We start from the raw sequence: 25,638 nt of genomic DNA on the forward strand, positions 1-25,638 counted from the left end.
TATATCTTTCTGATTGTTCTAACCTTACCTCTGGGCTGGTCACTTTGGAACCACAAGGCTGTAAGTGACTCACTGTCCTGACCGCAGAGGAATGAACTCCCTGATTGAGACCATGACTGAGTGTGACCAATTTCCTAGACCCATATTAGAATCTGCCCTTAATATACAGTTTTAGGAGTCCCTGAATCATGGATGCCTCCATGGACTTCAGTGAGGATTAGTCTGCTTAAACTGCGAGACAGGGCCACTTGCTTGCTGCATATACAGTGTGTTTGCTGCATAAGGTGTGGCACACAGTGCAGATGTGAGATTGATTTAGCGTGCTGCTACACAATACGATGTCAACCCCATTGACTGAGAAGGCAAATTGCCTGAGGAGTAGGAAAGGGTCTCGACGTGAAACGTCAACTTGCCTGCTCCTCTGATGCTGCCTGGCCTGCTGTGTTCCTCCAGCTCTACACGGTGTTATCTCTGTCTCCAGCATCAGCAGTTCTTACCATCTCTGATGAACTGTGTAGTGTAGCTTCTGACTGACAGTACTTTTCTGGGTGATCAGCCAGCTTTTTAGAACAGCACAAGAGAAAGGAATCATAGAATCCCTACAGGGTGGAAACAGGCCCTTTGGCCCAACAAATCCACATTGATCCTTGGAGCGTCCCACCCAGACCCATTTCCCTATAACTCATCTAATCTACAGACCCCTGAACACCATGGGCAATTTAGCTTAGCCAATCCGCTTAACCTGCACATCTTTGGACTGTGGGAGGAAACCAGAGCACCCAGAAGAAACCCGTGCAGACACAGGGAGAACATGCAAACTCCACACAGACAATCTCCCAGGGCTGGAATTGATTCCAGGTCCCTGGCACTGTGAGGCAGCAGTGCTAACCACTATGCCTTGTGCTCCTGAGATGCTGCTTGGCCTGCTGTGTTCATCTAGCTCCACACTTTGTTATCTTGGATTCTCCAGCATCTGCAGTTCCCATTATCTCTAACCACTGAACCACTGTGCTGCCCTAAATGCTGATAAATTCCAGGATAGTTAGTGAGCAGAAATTGTTTCAGGAATGGTGTATGATGAGGTAGGGCTGGTATTGGATAAGAGATACCATAGCGAGGTGCTAGTAATTATTGTGGAGCATTTGGAAAAGGATGGCAAAAGAACTTGTTAGGACTCACTGTTTAAACTCCCAAAAACATCAAAGCAACATGGACTTAGTCAAATAGGAATCAGCTTAATATACCTAATAATGTAATTTTTTTTAATTTAAGCAACATGTCTGTATATAATAGTGATATTTTGTGCCCGAAGCATTTTCTTTTAACAAAATTAAGGATAACACAACAGTACAAAATGGATGTCCAAAATCACCCAAGTTTAAGAAAGGCTGAAATAAAAGATCCAACCTTTTGTTCAAACAATCCATACATAGTTTCAGGTAGCTAGCTATAACTGTTTAACATCAATTGACAATTACATCATTTGTCTATTTATCCACATAAGACCATAAGACGTAGGAGTGGAAGTAAGGCCATTCGGCCCATCGAGTCAACTCCGCCATTTAATCATGGCTGAAGGGCATTTCAACTCCACTTACCCGCACTCTCCCCATAGCCCTTAATTCCTTGTGAGATCAAGAATTTATCAATCTCTGCCTTGAAGACATGTAACGTCCCGGTCTCCACTGCACTCCGTGGCAATGAATTCCATAGGCCCACCACTCTCTGGCTGAAGAAATGTCACCTCATTTCCACTCTAAATAGACCCCTCTAATTCTAAGGCTGTGCCCCTGGGTCCCAATCTCCCTGCCTAACTGAAACAACTTCCCAGCGTCCACCCTTTCTAAGCCATACATTATCTTTTAAGTTTCTATTAGATCTCCCCTCAACCTTCTAAACTCTAATGAATACAATCCCAGGATCCTCAGCCGTTCATCATATGTTAGGCCTACCATTCCAGGGATCATCCGTGAGAATCTCCGCTGGACACGCTCCAGTAGCAGTACGTCCTTCCTGAGGTGTGGGGCCCAAAATTGGACACGGTGTTCCAAATGGGGCCTAACTAGAGCTTTATAAAGTCTCAGAAGCACATCGCTGCTTTTGTATTCCAACTCTCTTGAGATAAATGATATTATATGTATTATATGTACGTATTATTAGCAAAGCTGTGTACAAGTATGTTTATATAATGATTTATTAACAACACCCATTTAATTATGGAATGCTGGAAGATATTTTGACATGTTGAAATTTGTCACTAACAGAACATTAATTGTCTTAATGACAACCATAGCACCAAATACTTCTTATATTAAAATTGTAAAATAATAATTAAAGTTCACCCAAACGGTTTTCAGAAGTATTCATTGTGGTACATGCAAGAACTCTGATAGCAATCAATTCATCATGTAATTATCACTACATCAAATTCAAAACAGTCTCATTTGTTGTCACAAAGAGTGATCAGCTATGCAAGGATGGCTGCCTGGAATATTTCAACTTCTGTAACTTCCCCATAAATGGTGGTTACATTTTACCCTCTTCACACAGAGCGCATTGGAGTTTCCACCCCCCACCAAATCTACAGCCAACAATAAAAAGGATCTATTCAATGCAGTATGGAATAGTGAAAGGCCGTTACAATCATAAACGTGTATTCTTTGTGGCTCGTGATTACTCAGTGAGACCACTGGATGGCACTTTAGTTATATTTGTAGGTCAAAAAAAACACTTCACCACCTCATTCCCAATGAAAACAGCTGAGTACCAGTAAGCTGAATCAGATGTGCAGTAACCCAGTGAGACTCCAACAAAGGTATTTCAAGTGCAACTCCAGCTATCGCTAGCCACTCAAATGTAATGTTATGAGAATAGATTGGAAATGCAGCACTGTAAAGTTTTAATAGATAATGACTCTACTTTGGTGTCTACTTTTAAAAGGACTCCTAGTAGAGCAGAGATAACAAGGTGTGGAGCTGGATGAACACAGCAGGTCAAGCAGTGTCTTTGGAGCAGGAAAGCTGACGTTTTGAGCCTAGACCCTTCATCAGAAAAATTAATCGGAAAAAAATCAGCTTTCCTGATCCTGAGATGCTGCTTAGCCTGCTGTGTTTACCCAGCTCCACAATTTGTTATCTCGGATTCTCCAGCATCTGCAGTTCCTATTATCTCTAATCCCAATAGAGCAGATCTTGATCAAGAAGTAACAACCTCAGTTTTGTAAGTGAATAATAGGTATTTTCCAGTGGGTTCATAACTGAATAACAACTAATATTTTTCCCTTTTAATTTTACCCATCCAAATCTCATCCTTATCATTTATTCTTTCATGGGATGTAGGCATCTTTGGCTGGGCCAGCAATAATTACCTATCTCTAGTTGCCCTTGAGAAAATGGTGGTGAGCTGAATTCCTGAACTGCTGCAATCCTTTTGGTGGAGGTACTTACATGTTTCTGTTCTGGTGGCTTTTCTTACACTTTCTCATTCTTCTCACTTCATTCCATCTTATACCTCCCTTGCTTGACTGGGAAGAATTACAGCTCTGCCCTCTAATACTGTTTATACTGATTATTACAGTGGTTACAATGTATTACATTACTTTGCAATGCCAGAGAAGATCAATCATCTTTTTGTTAACATCTGTGTATCACTGTCTACAATGAGGGGAATTAATCATTAAAGAATATATATGTTAGCAAAGTACATTTTTATTCACTCATGTGATGTGAACTGGGCCAGCATTCGTTTCCCATAGCTAGATGTTCTTGAAAAGGTGATGGTGAGCAATCTTCTTAAACCATTGAAATCATTTGGCATAGATAGACACAGAATGCAAATAAGGAGGGAATTCCAGGATTTGACCCAAAGACAGCAAAGGAATGGCGATACATTTCCAAGTATGAATGTTGAAGGCATGATGGGGAATGTGCAGGTACCAGTGTTTCTGTGTAACTGCTGCCCTTGTGCTTAATGATGGTAGTGTCCACGAGTTTAGAAAGTGCCATTTAAGCAGCCTTGCTGAATTTTGCAGTACGTTCTGTAGATTGCTGCTTGGTGAGTGGCAGTGATAAAAGGAATTGAATGTTTGAGAGTGTGGTGCCAATCAAGTGGGCTGCTTTGTCCTGGATGGTGTTAAGTTTCTTAAGTGTTTTTGGAGCCATAGCTATCCAGGCAATAGGGGATTATTCAATCAATTTGGAGTAACCTGCAACTACCTGAATGCATCATTCAGGAAAATCCAGCCCCCAGGTCCATGCCATCTTAATTAGTGATATTTATTATATATTCAATAGTCCAGGCAAAGAATTAATCAATGATTTTAAATGAATTGTAAATCATTGAAAGCGAATGACTGTATTGTTAAAATTGTTTCATAGTTTAGTTCAGGTACTCTATTAATCATAGTCTTAATAAGAGTATCACTTGTCTGATGGCTGGTTGTGTTTAGTTTAATAAATGATATTAGTATGGGGACAATGTTTACCATATTTTAACTGTTGATATGTGATATGTTTTCAGTATGAAGTTAAGTTGAAGGACTTCCTTGCTATTTGCAGGTCCCTTGCTTGGCTCATTTTGGCTCCATGCTGTTATTACTCATTGCAGCCTGTCATCTCATTGGCAGTATCAGGCCCAAGGGCGGGTTGGGACAGTCTTCTTGTTTCTGTCCTGCTTCTGAAAAATTGGGGACCAAGTTCCTTTTTCTGGTAATCAATTGGTGATTGTAAGGCTGAAATGAAAATTAATATATTATGGTGAAGGGACTGTGATAATCAAAGAATGTGACAATAAGTTGGCTGACAACAAAGTTAAAAATAAAAAAAATTGACTGTTGATTCCTACAATTCTGATCATACAAATTATAACCTTGGAAAGGTAACTTTTTGAATGGCAGCACATGGGGCTTACAGACTACTCCTGCTCCTAATTCCTAACTCCGAACTAAGGCTATTGCTATATATCCAGCAATTATTTACTTTATTAACACAGTGTGGAGCTGGAGGAACACAGCAGGCCAGGCAGCATCAGCGGAGTAAGAAAGGGTCCTGCCCCGAAACGTCAACTTTCCTGCTCCTCTGATGCTGCCTGGGCCTGCGGTGTTCCTCCAGCTCCACACTGTGTTATCTCTGGCACCAGCATCTGCAGTTCTTACTGCCCCTGAATTATTTATGTTATTGTTCTCTTTGTGAGGAAGATCACAATATTCTTTGTCTATGATATGTAACGTGTGGTGAAACTCAAAATATTTCTATTTGTGAATTAAGTTAGAGGGTTCTACTTTACTAATAATTATACTTAATCTAAACATAGAATGCTAGCTTACAATCAGTCCTATGATGAGTGCTTTTTGTTTATTTATTTGTGTGATGTGGGCATCGCTGGCTGACCAGCATTTATTACCCATCCTAGTTGCCCCTGAGATGGTAGGAATGAGCTATTTTATAAGATGTCATGTTTTTCACAAAATGTTAAGTCTAATCTTGACCAGATTATATCAGTAGGGAAGTTATGGGAGGGGATACGTGTTTGTGGATTTCAGACCTCACAGTGTTACTTCCATGGATCTCTGCCGACTCACAAAAAAAAACAGGACATGACCTATACGGGCTTCAATAAGGCATTTGAAAAGTTCCGTATGGTAGATTGGTTAGCAAGGCTAACATGGAATAAAATGGTTAACATAGAATACAGGAAGAACTAGCCATTTGAATATGGAACTGCCTCTAAGGTAGGAGACAGAGGGTGGTGGTGGAGGGTTGCTTTTCAGACTGGAGGCATGTGACCAGTGGTGTGTGTTGGATCCACTGCCTTTTGTCATTTATGTAAAAGGTTTGGATGCGAACATAGGAGGCACGGTTAGCAAGTTTGCAGATGAACCAAAATTGGAAGTGTAGTGGACAGTGAAGAATGTTATCTCAGAGTTCAATGGGACCTTGAATAGATGGGCCGAGGAGTGGCGGATGGAGTTTAATTTAGCTAAATGTGAGGTGCTGCATTTTGGAAAGGCAAATCCGGGCAGGACTTATACACTTAATATTAAGGCCCTGGGGAATGTTTCCGAACAAAGAGACCATGGAATGCAGCTTCATAGTTCCATGCAAGTGGAATCACAGGTAGACAGGATAGTGAAGAAGGCTTTTGGTATGCTTTCCTTTACAATCGGTTCTGCTATAATGCGCATTTCTTCAATGTGAATTCTGGCTTTAACGTGACTGAAGAAGTTAGACTGCTACTTGTAGAATGTGAACTTTGCTTACATTATTGGCTTAATGTAGTTCTGGCCCCATTGGTTTAAATGGTGCAACTGTTGTGCAATTTTCTTATAACGTGAGATCACATGAGAACGGAACTATCGTGTTATATCAGAACATATGCATTGGGTATAGGAGTTTGGAAATCATGTTGCGGCTGTACAGGGCATTGATTTGGCCACTTTTGGAATATTGTGTTCAATTCTGGCCTCCCTGCTACAGAAAGGATGTTGTGAAACTTGAAAGGTTGCAGAAAATATTTCCAAAGATGTTGCCAGGGCAGATGAGTTTGAGCTGTAGGGGGAGGCTGAATAGGCTGGGGCCCTTTTCTGCTGGAGCGTCGAAGGTTGATGAGTGATCTTAGAGGTTTATAAAATCATGAGGGGCATGGATAAGGTAAATAGACAAGGTGTTTTTCCCCAGGTTGGGAAAGCCCAAAACTAGAGGGCATAGGTTTAAGGTGAGAGGGGAAAGATTTAAAAGGGACCTAAGGGGCAACTTGTTCATGCAGAAAGTAGTGTGTGTATGGAATGAGCTGCCAGAGGAAGTGGTGGAGACTGGTATAATTCCAATATTTAAAAGGCATCTGGATGGGTATATGAATTGGAACAGTTTAGAGTGATTTGGGCCAACTCCTGGCAATTGAGACCAGATTTATTTGTTTAGCTGAGTTGGATTGAAGGGTCTGTTTCCATGCTGTGCAGCTCTATGACTCTAAGTGATAAAGGCTTCATTAATTCCCTTCTTGTTAAGTGATATTGACTTTTTTTTCTATTTTCAGATGAGATTCTCTCTCTTTGAATCTGACATCATCACCCCTGTCCTCAGAGAACCAGCTCTGGGTGTCACTGTCTTTACAAACTACCACCCAATCTTCATCACTACATTTTTTGCAGAGACTAGAAGGTGTTGTGATCTCTGATTTCACATCCATCTTTCCCAGAATACAATGCTTAAATCTCACAAAACAGATTTCTACCATTGCTACAGTATCAAAATAGCTCTTAACAAAGTCACAAAAGACATCTTGTATGAAAGGGAAAAGCATATTTTCCCTCTTTGTCCTTCTCAAATTGCCTTTGACATAGCTGACAACACTATCTTGTTCCAACACTTCTTCAATGTCATTGAACTGAGGCATGGGGCAGCACATTCAACTAGTTCCGTTCTTATTTATCTTTTCATAACAACAGGATCACATATCATGGCTTCTCTTCCTGCCCTTGTGTCCCTGAAGGAACCACCTAAAAGGCGCTGCGTAAATATAATTTGTAGTTGTTGCTGATTGTCCTGCCAAACAGACTGATTGTGGACTGAAAATTTGAAATAATAGATTTAAAACATGTTCTTTTTTTTATATTTGAGACACCTGTACTTCTCTTACTGTCCATAATTCCTCCTCTACCAGATTCAAACACGCTCCTCAGTTTATAAGACATTCTATAGGGGAGACAGTATCAAAGCATTCAGTCTACAAATTCCAATCTTATTCAATTCCCACTTTCTTGTCTTTATTGTGAGTCCAGATAGAGCTTTGGGATATAAGATATTTTACTATTGTTTGTATAAATGAAAGAGGTTAAAAGATTAAGGGATAATCTTATTGAAATATATAAGATTCTATGGAGTCTTAACAGTGAAATGTTGAGAAGATGTTTCTATTAGTGGGCAAAATATGAACTAGGGATCATAGTTACAGAATAAGCAGACACTCATTTAAAACTGAGATGCAAAGGAATTTCTTCCCTGAGAGAACAGTGAGTGTCTGGAATTCTCTGCTCTTGAGAGTTGAGGAGGTTAGGCCACTGCAAATATTGAAAGAAGAGGTGGATAAATTTTGTTTTGTATTGAGGAGTTGAGAGTTATAAGGAGTTGCTACAAAAGAGGAATTGAAACCTGGGGCAGATCAATTATGAACTTATTGAATGGCAAGGCCTACATTAAAGGGCTGAATGGCCAACAACCTGCTCCTGTTTCTTATGTTTTTCGATTCTAATCTCTTCCTTATTGACAATGAGCACCAGCTCTCTTATAATTTCTCCACTTTATGGACCACAACGTCACTATCGAACACAAAGTCAAAATTTCCTAGACTAATCACTTCTTCACTGAAGCTATCCAGTTCTCTGTTGTATATGGGTCTGGAAGGATTAATAGTCCAGACTGCCCAAGCACCACCCACTATGATGATGTCATATGGACTCATGGGCCGGACAGCTTAGAATTTCAAAGAAGTAAGAGCCAATATTTAGTCGTCCTTAAAGTCTCTGCAATACCTATCAAATCAGTGTGGCCTATAACTAGTTGCTAACAAGCAATAAGCCATGTCTTGCTAATTACAAAATATTGTTCTAGATAGACCCGGGAAGTGGTTTTCCCCTGCCACACTGACCAAGCAGACCCTGTAGTTTCCTTGGCTTCAAGAGGATGGTCGCAGCAACCTTGATGAAGGACCCTGAAGAAGGGTCTAGGCCTAAAACATTGACTCTCCTGCTCCTTTGATGCTGTCTGACCTGGTGTATTCCTCCAGCTCCACGTTCTATCGACTCATTTCTGTCTGTTCCAGTCTTGGCGAATTTTTTCGTTTTAATTGTAGCATTCTCTGCCTGTTGCAGTACTTGCATCCATATTTCTGCAACTTGCATGAGTTGTGATTTTATGGTTCTACATTCTTTTCATGATGAATATGTAATATTCCTTTCATTCTGTCCAACCAACTGTGGGCCCTTTGCTTTCTACTGAACAGTGGTTAAGTTGAGATGGTTTCTATATTAATGGGCTAATTTAACTCCATTCACTTCCTTTAAATAAAAATAGTTCAAAACAGTCAAGTTTCCAGCTCTGCCTCCATTTTATAGAATAATCGAACATTTCTTCTCTTAAAATTTTCACACTTGGGGAACCAACCACAAATTAAGTGATCTCTATAGTTTCTGTTACAAATGCAAGCCTAACGTCTCTTTCATTTGTAAAGTAGTTTACTAACCCACTCCTATTCCAGCCTGAAATTTTGTGTTATAGTTAGAAGTCTGAAGTTAGTAAAGTCAGTATAAAGAGCTGATGGTTACAAAGCTCCTAACAGAAAGATAAATTGCTTGAGTGATATTGGGAACTGCAGATGCTGGAGAATCCAAGATAATAAAATGTGAGGCTGGATGAACACAGCAGGCCAAGCAGCATCTCAGGAGCACAAAAGCTGACATTTCGGGCCAAATGCTTGAGCCTACAATGGATTCAGTAGAACAAAAGAAGGCAGGTTGCAATAGGGATAATAGGAACTGCAGATGCTGGAGAATTCGAGATATCAAGGTGTAGAGCTGGATGAACACAGCAGGCCAAGCAGCATCTTAGGAGCAGAAAAAGATGCAGCTTGGCCTACTGTGTTCATCTAGCTCTACACCTTGATATCTCGGATTCTCCAGCATCTGCAGTTCCTATTATCCCTATTGCAACCTGCCTTCTTTTGTTCTATTGAATCCATTGTAGGCTCAAGCAATTTATCCTTCTGTTAGGAGCTTTGTAACCATCAGCTCTTTGTACTGACTTTACTAACTTCAGACTTCGAACTGTAACACAAAATTTCATTACGGCAGGAGTTACTGGCCGTGTGAGATAGATCTGTAGGTAATTTCTGGAGAGGGGTGACAATTTAGTGTTTGGGGCACAGATTCTCTTCTGCATACACGCATGGGAATTGGGAACAGCTGTTAGGTGGTCTTTGTAACAGCTCAAGCTTCTGGCTCAGCCATGGGCCTGGATTTGGGCTCCTCCACCCCGATGACCCAAGTCCCCGCTGCTGACGCCACACTTCACCATGACACCACCACTGGAACAAAGAGTTGGCATTCTCTGCCATCTCACCTCCACCATTGTTGTTGCCACATGAGCCCACGCTGGGCCAATGCAGCCGCCACAGGGTCGTGCGTTGGGACCAACCTCACCGATGTTGCCACCTCTGCCATCAGGCACCCAAGCCTAGCTGTGGGCTTGGACTAGACTGAAGGTTTAAGCCTGGGACCTCACTAGGAGAGATCCCCTTCTTAATTAAAAATGCACCTACCACTTTCATAGAACTATTTAATAACCTTGCCTCTACCGCTGTCTAGGGGAGAGACTTCCGAAGACTCACCCTCTGCGAGAAATCTTCTGCATCATCTCAGCTTCAAATGAGAGACCCCCTTGCTTTTAAACTGTGTTCTGTTGTTGTAGCCTCCTCCACAAGAATAAACATCCTTTCTGCATCTACACTGCCAAATCCTCTCAGGATTTTGTACATCCCAAAAAAATCAGCTATTATTCTCCTGAACTCTAGTGGAACAAGCCCCATTTGTGGAATCTTTCCTTTTAAGATAACCATAACAACCCAATCCTAGCCCTCCCATCCCCAGACAGCATTCAAGTGAACATTCTGTGAATTGGCTCTAATGCACTTAGATTCTTTCTTAAATAAGACCAAAACTACACACAGTACTCCAGGGTTGGAGGGATTGACCTATTGGGAGAGGCTGATTAGGCTGGGGCCATTTTCTCTGGGGTATCAGGTGCTGACGGGTGACCTTACAGAGGTTTATAAAATCACAAGGAGCATGGATAAGGTGAATAACCAAGGCCTTTTTCCCAGGATAGGTGAGTCCAAAACTAGAGGGCATAGGTTTATGACAAGAGGGGAAACATTTAAAAGGGGCCTAAGGGGCATTTTTTTTCATTCAGAATGAGCTGCAGGAGGAGGTGGTGGAGCCTGGTACAATTACAACATGTAAAAAGGTGGGTATGTGAACAGGAATGGTTCAGAGAACTATGGGCCAAATGCTGGCAAATGGGATTTGATTAATTTAGGATATCTTGTCGACATGGATGAGTTGAACCAAAGCATCTGTTTCTGTGCTGTTCTTTTCTATGACTCTATGTGGTCTCACCGTTTTTGTAAAACTGTGCTGTCTTGACATCGTACATCTTTGATGTTGACTTTTTTTTTACTCTGGTCATGCTGGTGCATTTTATTTCACCTAGCGCTTCCTCCTCAACCTACAGCCTTGCCCTATCCTTTGCTTTCTACTTACCTTATGACATTGTTTATTGCAAATGTGTCTCTTCATGATTGTGCATTTGTAAATTTGACACAGGATTATGTAGGTGGTATTTAGTATTGAATCTAATGAAATTTACAGTCTTCAAGCAGAATTTTTGCTTTGGGACAGAGTAATGCAGATGCCACTTTTGTACTGATATCGCCTATAGTGTAAAACACAAGACCAACAGAAATCAAACAGGGATAATTCATTAAGTGATCTTTTTGATGTGGGATAGTTCCAGAGATTCTGTTTAACATGAAAAACTAATAAATTAAATGTGGAGCAAAAAATTTCTGCAAGGTCTGCATACCGTTCAAAAAATTTCGTTGCATCTCGAGTGCTTTGTTGATGTCACAAACCCAAGCTTGCCAGATTTCAGTATTTGGCGCCTGTAAGATGTACCGTTCGGAGGTTCCATGGGATCTCAGAGCAAACTTGCATGATTCATTGTCCACTTTATCCTCAATATTTAGCGCATTCACCTTAAATAGATCAGACAAACAAACTGTTGAAAAGATATACATGTTTGAATCATAGAATCTTACAGCATAGAAGGAGGCAGTGCACCCCATCAAGTCTACACTTCATCTTATATTGGAAGCAGTGAATCAGAAGGAAGTAGCCAATGAATCAGAAAAGTTGCCAGTCACTCAATCTCTGGGAGCTGGTAAAAATGAGGACTTTGGATTGGGTGAGCAGAGAATCAACTCTAGTTGATGTGAGCCTCACCAGGAAAGCCCAAGGTTTAGTATTTGCCTATATTGTATTGATCTCTGGTGTTAGACTGAAAAACACACTTGCATGCTACCTTGTGATCTTTTTTGGGAAAGTCCATGTCGTAGATAATGGGACAATATATAGCTATGATTTTTCCCATTGTTGAACAGGCTGCCACACTGTGAAAGTCCAATTTCACCCATTAGGATTGACACTTTTGTTAGTTAGGGAAAATCGTTGGTACCCATGGACAAGGCAATGATTTAAATGACATTGCATTTTGTTTGCCATCTTACAAAAAAGCTGGTAGATTTCAATTTCCAACCACTACAGGCTGATTGTAAAGGACTGAGCATTATTATCCTTCAATCTTTGCTTACTCCTGTCTACAATTACCTTAATGCTGTTCTTGAATTGATACATTGGTCTTGAGGAACCCTTCTTGAGTCGTTCACTAAAGATTAATATCTGCTCAAAGAGGAAAACATGTCTTTCCTTACTTCGGGACAGAACTCCTGAAACTTGTTCTGTCACGAGGAATGTATCTTGTTGCAGCAGTTTCCCCTGTGCTGTGAGTTTGCCCTGAGAGTAAAAAATGATTCAGAGTTGAGTCAATTCTGTTAAACATCATTTTATAATTTCATGTTAAAAATGTATCTTTTCTCCCATTTCTAAAACAGATTAACAATTTTCTTTAAAATAAGACTAAGAGCCGTGGATGCTGGAAGTCTGAAACAAAAACAAATTGCTGGAGAAATTCAGCATGTCTGGCAGCATCTGTAGAAAGAAAACGGAGTTAACGTTTCAAGTCCAGTTCCAAAGTGGAGTCATTGGATCCAAATCAGTTTTATCAAACATGAATGTAGCAGAAAGGTACTTCTTTTCATTGACACCAATAAAACCAAGGTTCCATCTGCTTACCAAGTTGGTAATAAAGATTTTGCAGCTAGAAAGTTTGTGTTCCAATAAATTGTTTTCTGAGATAAACTACATATACACATGACTACCCCGTCCAGAAAACATTTACTCTCAGCCTTTATGAGAAAAATGGCACAAGATGTGTCAATGCACTCTGAGCCCTTTTCACTCTGTGGTCATAAAATTATGGTATAATATGCATAGGTGAAATAATAACCTAAGTAAGAGGAAAGGAGATAACCTGACCTTAAAACCTTCAAGTCTTCCCAAATTCATCATATCATTGCAACGTTTTGGTACCTGATACATCACATCAACTGCTTTCTGCAAAAAAAAACACAATTCAATCTTAACAGTTTCAGACACTGTCAGCACTTCAGATATAAACATTTTTAAAGTAATAGTTTTGGAATCCATCCAACAAATTTACATTCAATTTCACATGCTTTTGACGTTTTTGTCTATAAATTACAAAACTATGATATTGAAAAGCCATTCAATTATAGTTGAAAAATAAACAATGAAGTCAAATGTATATATTTCATGAAAATAAAATTTAATAAAGCAGTCTCATATAACAAAGACTTTTTATTGCATGTTAAGTATAATTGACATCAACTCATCTACTTGAACTGAAGTTAGAAATGTACATAGAATATTGATGTTTTCAATCAACAATAATTTCAGAATTTAGTAGTGTGTGGCAGTCAATCCTCCAACAACTTCCACCAGTACAGTGTTTAAATGTCTCCAAGTGTTTTACAAGGAGGAATTAGCATTCAGCAGCAGAAGTTAAGGGTCAAATTAGAGCATATGCCTCAAGGCAGGATTTGAGAAACCTTTGAAGGTCCTTAATAACATTGCTATATCCTGGAATCTGAGAATTGAGAAGGAACTTCTTCACTCAGAGGGTTGTTAATCTATGGAATTCCTTGCCCAGTGAACTAGTTGATGCTACTTCAGTAAACATTTTTAAAGCTAAGGCAGATTTTTTTTGAACAATAAAGGAACTAGGGATACGCTGAGAACGTGGGTATGTGGATCTGAGTCCACGAAAAGATCAGCCATGAATGGTGGAACAGGCTTGAAGGGCTGAACAGCCTACTCCTGCTCCTAGTTCTTGTGTAATTGAAGCTTTGCAAATACAGCTTTGTCTATGTCCCAGGAGAGAAAAGAATCCTTCTAGGTTAACTTCCTCAACTTTACTAAATCTCAATAAGATAAAAAGCAGTTCAGGGAAAGAAATTTGATGTACTGTATCAGTTTCTTAAATGACTGCCTTAGCAACTGTGCAATGGACCAGAGGTTGAAGCCTGAAAAGTGCAAATGATGGTAGTGGTACAGAGTATGAAGACATTTATAAACAAGGACAAAGATTCTGAAATTAGCATGGTAGTGAAAATGTCACACCAGAGATTATGCAAAACAAATTATGGACTCACAAGATTTGGATGGTAGGATGCAGTCAGTGGAATTCTAAATAAGTTGAATTTAAACTAGATGCAAATAAAAATAATCGGAGGGAATTTGGAGATGGTGAAACTGGAGATGACTAATATGTCTGTCCACACGCATAACTTTTGGTTCTGTGTCAGGTGCTCAGAGCCTGGAAATTTCCTGTACCCAAACATGACTCAACAGAAACTTCCTTAAATGGAAACCTTCCCTTTTCTGGCCTCCATGTGACATCAGACCCACGGAGAAATGGGTCACTAAACTCCCCTCCGCATGACTTAGCAAGCCATTCAGTAGTATACACCACTATAGAAGAATCAAATAAATCCAACCAAGGTTAACTTATGCATCCGATATGACAATTGTACATCCAGCCTGGGTTACTGGGTTTCAAAATTGAAGGTGTCCTTCAGTTAAGTCAGCAACAGCCTTATAAGTTCATATTCACAAAATTATATCTTTAACTCAGTGTCTCAGATTTCTTTATCTCCAGCCTTGGGGTATGTCCTATCCTACCAGCGTCCATATAGCACTATAGACCAGCACCAGCAAAGTTGTGCTTCACCACAATTTGCACTCTCATGGCCTGAGGAATCCCTCACTCTATGCCATTACAATCCCTGGATCAATGAGAAATGTAGAAGGGAATAATTAGAGCAGCACCAAAAAAAACCTAAAAATGGATATCAACACAGTGAAGTTACAAAATACAGCTACAAACATGCTGAACAACAGAAATAGGATAAGCATATTGGACCTAAGTGATCCCAAACCAAGCAATCAAATCAAAGCTGCCATATGTAGCTGTGAATGATCAAATAAACAAGTAATGAAAGAGCTTCCATGAACATTACCTTCCTGAATGATTTTGGAGCATAGAAAACCAATGCAAAAAACAGGGCTGAAGCATTTGTAATTATCTTCCACCAGAATTATCGAGTGGGTTTTCCATCTTCACTTCCGCCTGGGACTCCCAGCCAGATGCCACACTTCAGCCAGTTCACAGTATTAACAAAATGAGGGCAGGTGATGTAAAATAGCATTTACCCTATAATAACCCATGCATGGATGCTTAGTTTGTGTTGCATTAGGATGACTCAGCTTCAGAATTCATCTTAGTCCCAACATGCTCAAAAAAATTGAGTTGCAGAGGAGAGGTGAGAGAGTTCTCTTAATATCAGTGCAACATTTGACTATATGGCATCAAGGAACTCCAGTAACATTAAAGCCAAAGGAAATTGAGGAAAAAATTTCCACTAAGCTCAGTTCAACCATTAATGCAGCGGTTTCTCAGGGCAGCGTCCTAGGACTAATCATCAATGACCTTTTCTTCAGCATAAGGTAAGATCCAGGGGCACTTGCAGATGACTGAAGAATGTCCAATATTATTCATTCCTTCTCAGATAACAGGGCAGTCTGTGCTTGCTTGGTACCAGACCTGGACATCATTGAGGCTTGTATTACTCATTCGATTAAATTGCAAGGCAATGAAACTCTTCAAGAAGTGAGAATCTAATCATCTCTCCTTAAACATTCAACAGTATTACCCTCACTGAATCACCCACCATCAACACTTACCAGAAACTTAACTGGGCTAGCTATTGTGTCTACAAAATCAGTTTAGAAATTGGGAATTCTGCTGTGAGTAACTCATGTCGAGATACTGCGAAGTCCATCCAGCATCTACAAAACACAAGTCAGGTGTGTAATGGAATAGTCTCCGCTTACTTGGATGAGTGCACATTCAAGAAGCTCACCATCCTCTGTGACAAAGCAGACATTGATCAGAATTCCATTAAGTATCTTGAACATTCAAATCCTCTACCATACTTGAACAGTGGCACCAGGGTTTATCATTTACACAATGCACCATAGAAACTTGCCAATGCTCCTTTGGCAGAAGCTTTCAACTGCCACCCTCTACCATCTAGAGATATCAGGGACAGCAGGCGCATGAGGAGCATGGCCTGGTCGTAATAAAGACATTTATCAGAGAGACAAGGATAAGACCTTGAGGAAACATATTCACTCCAGACATTGGCACCTACTTGAGCACATTGTTATCCAAGTGAGGGACTGCCAGGATATTTGTAAACATTCTGTACCTGCTGCATGCCATCTGGATTTACCTTGGATCTAATATGTGTGCAAATGGAGCCAAGCAAGGCTATATTATCACACTAATGCACTTCTCCTTCTTCTTCACTGCATTACTCTATCCCATTTCCATGAAGCTTCCAGCTGAAATGAAGCTTTTCTACAGAATAATAGGGAACCCCATATAGAACTAATTTGAGAGCTAAAACCACACCACTCTCTGTCAGTGAGCTACATTTGGCACTTGCATGTTCACGCATTCAAAGGCTGAGTTCCAAACCATCAACAACATATTCATAGAGACCTATGAGACAATGGATGTAAGGCTACACATGTGGAAGCCAAAGGTACTCCAGCAGCTTGCTTCCCCCAGGCAAAACTGTTTCCAAACTAGAAAAATCCATGGTAGTTCCTGGACAGGAGGATCAATTTCCATACATTGAGAGGGTTGACATCAACATTAAAATTCAACATTGTGTCAGACATGTCGGTGCAGTCTATGGCCATCTGAAGAAAAGGGAATTTATTACCAAAGCCTTGAAGCCCAGCACCAAGCTCATGGCCTGAATGGTAAAATGTTACCTGCTCTTCTGTATGTTTTGGAGACAAGAGCAATATATAACAGACATTTCAAATCTCTACAGAAGTATCATCCATAATGTTTCTGCAAAATCCTGCCTATCCAATGACAGGAGGTACATTCCAATATCAGTGTCCTCTCTCAAGGTAACATCCCCAGTACCGAGGCACTGGTTACTGTCAATCTGCTGCACTGGGCAGAGCACATTGTCTGCATGACTGACACAATGCTGCCAAAACAAGCTCTCTACTCCAAACATGTGGAAGGCAGTTATCAGGAGGACAGAGAGAATAGTTCAAGGATACCTCAAAACTCTGCTTAAAAATTGCAACACCCCACTGACTCATGGGAACGTCTTGCCCAAAACAGCCCAAACTGGAGAAGAAACATTTTCAATGGTACCAACTGTCTTGAGCTTCTCCGACAGGCCTAGATCAAGGTCAAACTGAAGCAACAGATAGAGGGTGTGAAAGCTCAGGTGTCATACCCCACCTCCTACTTCTCAAAACTGCAGCTGCCCCACCTATGAGACGTGTGTGGAACCATCATTGGACTATTTAGTCACATTAGCACCCCCCAACTCTGAAGCTGAACAAAGTCACCCTGAGACTCAAAGACTGTCTAAGAAGAAGGGATAAACCAACAGCATATGGACTGCAGTAGTTCAAGAAAGTAGCCCACCTATTTTTCCTCAAGGGCGATTATGGAGACACAATAAATGCTGAGCTTGCCCGTAATACCCTCATCCTACCAGCAAATATAGAAGTAATTAAGGTATTTGATCAGCTCTGGTATAATTAAAAGGCAGAACAGGTTTGAGGGGCAAAAGATTATTCTTTTTCCTATATTCTTAATGGGCTGAATGGACAACTTAGATGATTTTAAAAAGTTGAAAGAAAATGACTTCTGCTATCTGTTCACTTGCTTCTTTCAATGGCTCACAGTACATGTCATCAGGGCTAAGTGATTTGTTTCCCTTACACTTTCCTAGTTTTATTTCAGAACTTAGATAATAGACTAACTCCATATTATTAAACTACCTTTTTATTTAGTATATAAAACTTATTTGAAGACAATCATAGTAAATGAATGTGAGTTATTCACTCAGTAAATTTGCTCGGCACTTCTTACAATTTGCTTTCAGCGATATGACAGGAAATTTGCTTGCACTGTAAATGCGTCTGAGTCTAAGAAAACAAGTTTTACCGCAATCTCTGAACATTCGAGGCCAGCTTGTTCACTGTACTTAAGGAAGTCCTGCAACAAGATAATTTTCTTTTATTAATTAATATTTACCAGTAAGCAAATAACTTCCTTGCGTGAAAATAATATGAATCAACTTTGCAGTTTAGACACTCGTGACAAATTTTGTCTTGTCAGCAAACATTTTAACCTTTGTGAAAGTAGCTTTGGTGCTAACATCCACCCTACCATTATTCTGTCTAACAGGGGTTGGTTCGCTTCTTTGGCTGTACTGTGGATTTGCAATACAGAGTTACACCAACAGCATGGGTTCATTTCTTGGAGCAGAAAAGGTTACCATGAAGGTCCAATCTTCTTGAGCTAATCCTTGCCTGAGGTGTAGTTATCCTCAGGTTAAACCAGCACCAGAGGTCTCTCTCTAATGAGAGAATGGGATTATTGCCACGTGACCTAATCTTTTTCTGACTTTTCACTATGTCTGAAAACAAACTACGGCATTCATATCTCAAATTAAAAGCATAATTGTTTCCTTTCTAAAAAAAATTGAGTGATCAGGGTCCTGGCAAACAAGATGAATATTTTGTAATCCCTTTAAAAGTGTACTCACTGCATCCTAAAATTTCTGCCCATAAACATCCAATGAAATAAATTGAGAACACAATGTGCATGATTAACTGTCCATCATTCAGTACAAATAGAGAAGGAAATTTCAATGTTACGATGAAGGTTTAAATACCCAAAAGTTAATTGATAGCTTCTGTCCCACTTATAGCAAAATGGGTGATGAAATGTTTAATTTGTTAGACGGTATGCACCCATACTGTACCAGGATCACACAGGACACCATATTGATACAGTTTCACTTTAGACATCCACAATCTTGATCTGAAATAGGAATTAGGCAAATTTCAGGATCTTTTCCCAAAACTAGGCTTCCTTGCTGCATTCATGTCTATTCATATTCATGACTAAATTGTGGTCGTCAAAAGATTAAACTGAAAGTTTAAACTGTTGTTAATGGGCAGAAGTTAATGCTTTCTGAGTCCAGTGGTAAGGACAATTTAATTCAGTGGGAGAATCGCAGGCAGGTCCTTTCCACCTTCCTGCTGTTCCCTAATTAAGTATGTGGTGGCAATAAGGCTGCTAGAGAGGCAGGGAAAAGAGGAAAGGGGTAATTAGTTCAAGGATCTTTGTTTCCTGTGTGAGGGATCCAGCATCAGGAACTGTGGGCTGGCTGAGAGCCAACCACTGCCCTTGCTATCAATCTCCCACACCCAAGAAGTCTATTCTGTAAGCACACGTCACCCCCAAGCCCCCGTCCCCTCCTGCCAATTATCGGCACCCGTTCCCTTTGTGAACCCAATACTTAGGTGAGTCTGCAGTGGGTAGTGCCATTGAGCGATGAGGAGTTACAAGCATCTGATTAGACAGCAGGGGCCTTTGTCCAGGGAGTTATAGATTCCCTGTATGGCAGGCCTTTCCAAGACATAGCGATGCAAGGCTTTCACCAGCTCTCCAGTGAATACGCAGGACCCCTAGTGTCTCTATTAAGTACCAGTCTGTGTTTCTATGCAGTTTTACAGTTGGACAAGCTCTCACCTTGAGTAGTAGCTGATACTTGGTTATCCTCTGAACAGGTTTGATGAGGTAGTCACTCAAGCTAAATGTTTCACCCAAATCCAGTTTTACCTCCTGAAGTAAAAAAGCAAATGATGTATCACTTACATTCTAACTGATCATTTTAATTAGATACCTTATTAGCCCAAAGGATAAATACTATGCAGTACTGTATTGAACCAGGTGGACAGATACAATTTATAAGTTGCATCTTGGAAAAGTCTTGTGTTCCGAATGTATCACTGACTAGGCCAGCATTTGTTGATCATCCCTAATTGCTCTTGAACTGAGTTGCTTGCTAGGCCACTGCAGAGGGCAGTTCAAATCAGCCATGTTGCTGTGGATTTTATTTCATGTGTATGAACATACAATTCAGGAGCAGAGGGAGGCTGTTCAGCCTATCAAACCTGCACCGTTCCATAAGATCATGATTGATCTGATTGTAACCCATATTCCTGCCGACACCAAATAACCATTGCTTAACAAGAATCTATCTACCACTGCCTTAAAAATAATCAATTACTCTAATTCCATCATTTTTCAGGAACAGTTCCAAAGACTCATTGCTCCCTGAGAGAAAAAGAACATCAAATCTCAGTTTTAAATGGATGACACCTGATTTTTAAAATAGTGACCCTCAGCTTTAGATATTCTACAACGGGAAACATTCTTTCCCCATCTACCCTGTCATGATCCCTCAGGATTTTATATGCGTCAATCAAGCAAAATCCCAGCAATTACAAGCCTAGACTCTACAAACTTTCCTCATAAGACAACCTTCACTTTCCTGAGATTTGTCTGGTAAACCTTCTGTGAACTGCCTCCAATGCATGTGCATCCTTAGGGAGACAAGATAAGAGTACAAACTTCTTTTTCTAAAGGGCCTTAGTGAAGCAGATGGGCCCTTACAACAGTTAGTGATTGTTGTCATGGTCACCATTATTAAAACAAGCTTTATATTCCAAATTTATGAATTGGATAGAATTCTTTATAGTGAGATTTGAACCCTCTCTGCATGGCATTAGACCGGGGCTCTGCACTACTCATCCAGCAACATTACCACAACAAACCAACATCTCCCCAACTACTGGGTACAGGTTATATCTGATCTTTTACTTCTTTAAATTAACTGCCTAAAATCTGTGTGCAGTTTCTGCTCAAAATTCCCGCATGTGCATCTGGTTGATGAGATTTTGCAAAATTTACCCCTTATGTTTCAGCTTTTGTCCACATCAAGTTCAATGACCTATGTATGTTTTTGTCTGATTTGAGGGATTATAATTGCTCTGAGAGTCGGTGGCAGAGGGAAAGGAAATCAAAAGTCAGTATTCCCTCTCCTGACAGATTTATCGAGCACTGGTGAATGATCTCCTTGTCTTGCAATTGAATGAGACCAGGATTAGCTTTGTGATGACATTGTTCACCAATGAATGAAAAGCTGACCAACATTGCTTTGAATCGCGCACCAAGAGTTGATATTTAGGCTAAGGAAACTCCGCGGACTGCCACCCCCAGGGAGCTATTACAAAATAGTAGTTGTTACAGTATTCCTGTCTTCAAGAATCAAGGAGGAAGAAACTGAAATAAATTTCTAGCGTGGTTTTTAAATCAAATTTCAGTCTCTTTAAATAATGAATATTTTAAGAATAGGTGCTTTGAAATTTAGACTAAAATTCATTTTACACCTTCCAATAAACTATTTTACAGAAGCCACTTCACATGTCAAATTAAGCAGAAAGAAAGTCAATTTTATAGAAAGTAGCCATCTTTACTCAATGAACGGAACATTCCAGCCATGTGTCAGTAAGCATAAATCGCGATGTTCTTCAACAGTCAATGATTGCTGTTAGCTACTCATTTCCAGTTGATGTTCATTATTTATTATTGTCATTGAAAAAAGACAACCTGTGACTCACCTCAAAATAGGCATCATATTCAACCACAATATGCTCAGATTTTGGCTTGTTTTGACAGTACACCGCATACATGTCTAAGCGTCTTTCCTGCAGTAAAGGGTAATTAGTATTATGATTTCTAACTTCACCACTTCGTGCATTTTCACCTACTCCTCTTGGAACTGAGTAGTACATCCCATTATCTTCAACGGATCGTTAACGTTTCATAAAAATACTAACAATGGAATAATTAAAATTACACTGATTGTAAATGGAACTGGAACTGTCAATCAAAATCATTCAGAATTTTTATCCTTTCTCTAAGTTCTTAGAACAGTGTCTGATAGTAAGTAAATAAGACTAATTCCGGTTACTTGCCAGATATTTAGAGACTAAGTAAATTGTAAATATATGAATTAGGAATATTTGCAGGACAGTGGGCCCCTCTAGCCTGCTCCATCATTCAACAAGATCATAGCTGATCTGATTGCAGCCGAAACTCCACATTCCCTTGTCATAATTCATATGACATCAAACCAATGAAGAATACAGGACAGAAGAGGGCCACTTGGTCCAACACATCTCCATTAGTCCCATCGAGAACAGCCCAAACCAATCCCACCATTCACGCATAGCTCTGTTTCAAATATTTACAAAATGTTCATTTAAATAACGCAATGATCTAATGGTCCTAATCACACCCATTTGACAAAGCATTTCATCCTTTCATCTCTTTTCACACTGTTAGTGACATTTTTGAAATTCACGACTCCTTATCATTTATTCACCAACCACAGGGAACATTATTTTGCTATTTGTTGTTAGAGATCCTTTATGATTTTAAATCATTGGGTTAAATTTTTAGCTTCCACTGCTAGGTGGATACGGCATTCCCTGCATCAGATGGGTGAATATGACAGTACACACTTGCTATAGCTTTAAAAATTAGTCTATACTGAATGCTCCAAACAGCTCACAATGCTGGAAATGTGGCTGTCCCAATATCAATATCTAACTTCTGACCATGTTACAGAGGTGAAGTGAGAGATGGAGGGTGGTATTTAGTAGCAAGATGAGAATTTTCTTTTTCCTCAGATTATTGTGAATCTTTATAATTCTCTAACTTAGAGGACTGTGGAAAGCTGAGTCTTTGTGACTGTTTAAAACAGAGATTGATCGATTTCAGATGACCAATAGCATTAAGGGTTATGGTAATAACATGGGGCCAGTGTCCATTGCCCAGTTCATTAAATGTTTCTCAAATAAAGAAGAGTTGAAAACTCATTTCCACATGCTTGCTTCCTTTTGATTGATTAATGGAATTTTCTCACTTCTGAATGATACCCACACAAAACCCTCATTTCATAGCACCTGTAATTTTGCTGAAGGAGCAGCAGAGGAGAAGCAGGAAACAATGTGTATTCCTTTGACATTCATGTACTCACTCCTTATGATGAAGAAGTGCTGTCAACATCGTGGATGCAATTAGTCTAGATTGTAGGCATTGCAAAATTGGGAAGTCCTTCAGCAACCCTCTTGGCTGTAGACATCACCCACCCCATCCACCACAACTCCCTCACCGCAACCAACAGCAGCCTGCAGCTTGTCTCAGCTTTGGAATGGGAACACGACTTTTGTTGTAAACATGCAAGATCCTAATTTGGTCAGTAGAGTGTCTCATCTCTTCATCTGTTGTTTCCTTCTAAAGGCTGAGCAACAGCAGGCAGTTAAAGGAACAGAAGGAAAAAGTTCTAGATTCCTGAATCTCTGGACATATCGCCTAATTATTAACCCCTTTGTTCTTATGCACCAGCCATATGGGGACAAAGCAGAGTTGACAATGATACTGAGAAAATGGATGGGGTGTATGCTATTTAAAGTCACCTGATTACACACATAAATTAGTTATAAAAGGCTGCTGGATTGTGATTAGGGCTTTTTGCAGGGAACCAACTAATTTCACCCTTCTTATTTGGGCTGGAGGCATGCAATCAGCAGTGTGCCACAAGGATCGGTGCTGGGTCCACTGCCCGTCGTCATTTACATAAATAATTTGCACGTGAATATGGGTGGCATAGTTAGTACTTTTGCAAGTAACACCAAAATTGGTGGTGTAGTGGGTAGTGGAGAAAGTTATCTCAGAGTCCAATGGGACCTTGATCAGCTGGGCCAATAGGCAGAGGAGTGGCAGATGGAGATTAATTTTGATAAATGTGAGGTACTGCGTTTTGATAAGGCTAACCAGGGCAGGCTTATACAGTCAAAGGTAGGGCCCTGGGAACTGCTGTTGAACAAAGAGACTTTGCAAGTGCATGGTTTCTTGAAAATGGAATCGCAGGTATATAGTGGTGAAGAAGGCATTTGGCATGCTTGCTTACATCGGTCAGAAATTTGAGTGTAGGAGTTGGAAATGTCATGTTGCAGCTATACAGATCATCGGTTCGGCCAGTTTTAGAATACCGCCTACAATTGTAGTCTCCCTGCTATAGGAAAGATGTTGTTAAACTTGAAAGTGTTCAGAAAAGATTTATGAGGATGTTGCCGGGACTGGAGGGTTTGAGCTATGGGGTGGGGCTGAATGGGCTGGGGCATCTTTCCCTGGAGCATCAGAGGTTGAAGTTATAGAAATTTATAAAATCATGAGGGGCATGGATAGGGTGAATAGCCAAGATCTTTTTCCCAAGGTAGTGGAGTCCCGAACTGGAGGACATAAGTTTAACCTGAGAGGGGAAAGATTTAAAATGGACCTGAATGGCCACCTTTTCACACAAAGGGTAATGTGGGTACAGAATGAACTGCCAGAGGAAGTGGTGGTGGCTGGTACAATTACAACATTTAAAAGGCATTTGGATGGGTACATGAACAGGAAGGGCTTAGAGGGCTATGGACCAAAGGTTCACAAATGGGACTAGATCATTTCAGGATGTTTGCTTAGCGCAGATGAGTTGGAATGAAGGGTCTGTTTCTGTGCTGTATTATCTCTATGTCTCTACGTTTGAGAAGTTGAGGTGAAGTATAATACAATGATGCCAATTCTAATCCAGTTTACTATGCGATGAAAGGAAAATTGTGACATTGTGACATTAAATGAGCTAAGCTGCTATTTTTATTAAAAGCTCTGATGTAAATTAGAAAACCTTACATGCTTGATGAAGAGCTTTGCCAAATGCTCTGGCTCCTGAAGACATTCATCCAATTGTCCTGCAAAATAACTGCAAAGAAATATGAACAGATATCAGTCTAAAACTTTGTTACAATGAATACGTATTTTTTCCTTAATCACTTGAAATTGAATGACACAACATGATCAAACACGTAAGAACTGTAGCAAATTCTTTGCATCAGAATATGTTATACATACTGTAGGGATATGCTATTTAGAAAATAATCCAACAAGCTAGTTGGAGAAATGGCCAACACATCTGAATTTTACTAAGTACTCACCAAGTCTACTTTGATAATATCTTCCAAACGGCACCTCTAGCCAGAACCATTCAGCTCATGACCTCATTATAACCTTGATTCAAACATGGACCAATAGAGTCGAATTCCAGAGATGAGGTGAGAATAATAGCCCTTGACATCAAGGCCACATTCGACAGGGTGTGGCATCAAGGAGCCCAAGCAAAACTGGAAGCTTTGGGAATTGTAGGAAAACTCTTTTTCGGTTGGAGTCATACTTGGCATTTGGGGGTCAGTCGTCTCTGCTGCAGAACATCTCTGTGGGAGTTTCTCAGAGTATTGTCCTCGGCCCAACCAATTCAAGAAGCAGGGGAATCCATACTGGGGTTTTTGACAAGGTTAAGATGACTGGTAGGACCATATGACTGATT

At 40.2% G+C, this 25,638-nt stretch overlaps 1 protein-coding gene across 4 annotated transcripts in view; it reads right to left on the reverse strand.

Annotated features, from left to right (window-relative positions):
• Positions 1–1,288: 1,288 nt before the first annotated feature.
• Positions 1,289–25,638, reverse strand: part of LOC125454242 (kalirin-like) — a 40,203-nt gene continuing 15,853 nt past the window's right edge. For 3 of the 4 annotated variants that reach the window (XM_048534814.2, XM_048534815.2, XM_048534813.2), the window contains exons 5-12: positions 24,948–25,017; positions 21,827–21,913; positions 19,893–19,985; positions 18,297–18,347; positions 13,205–13,282; positions 12,437–12,622; positions 11,634–11,805; positions 1,289–4,729 (exon numbers count right to left, since the gene is read on the reverse strand). In XM_048534814.2, coding sequence (XP_048390771.1) covers positions 4,593–4,729; positions 11,634–11,805; positions 12,437–12,622; positions 13,205–13,282; positions 18,297–18,347; positions 19,893–19,985; positions 21,827–21,913; positions 24,948–25,017 — 874 coding nt within the window. In that variant the 3' untranslated portion in view covers positions 1,289–4,592. The remainder of the gene's footprint in view (positions 4,730–11,633; positions 11,806–12,436; positions 12,623–13,204; positions 13,283–18,296; positions 18,348–19,892; positions 19,986–21,826; positions 21,914–24,947; positions 25,018–25,638) is intronic. The other variant, XM_048534816.2, reaches the window with a different exon arrangement.

The sequence above is a fragment of the Stegostoma tigrinum genome, chromosome 7, assembly GCF_030684315.1.
Source record: "Stegostoma tigrinum isolate sSteTig4 chromosome 7, sSteTig4.hap1, whole genome shotgun sequence".
NCBI lineage: Eukaryota > Metazoa > Chordata > Chondrichthyes > Orectolobiformes > Stegostomatidae > Stegostoma > Stegostoma tigrinum.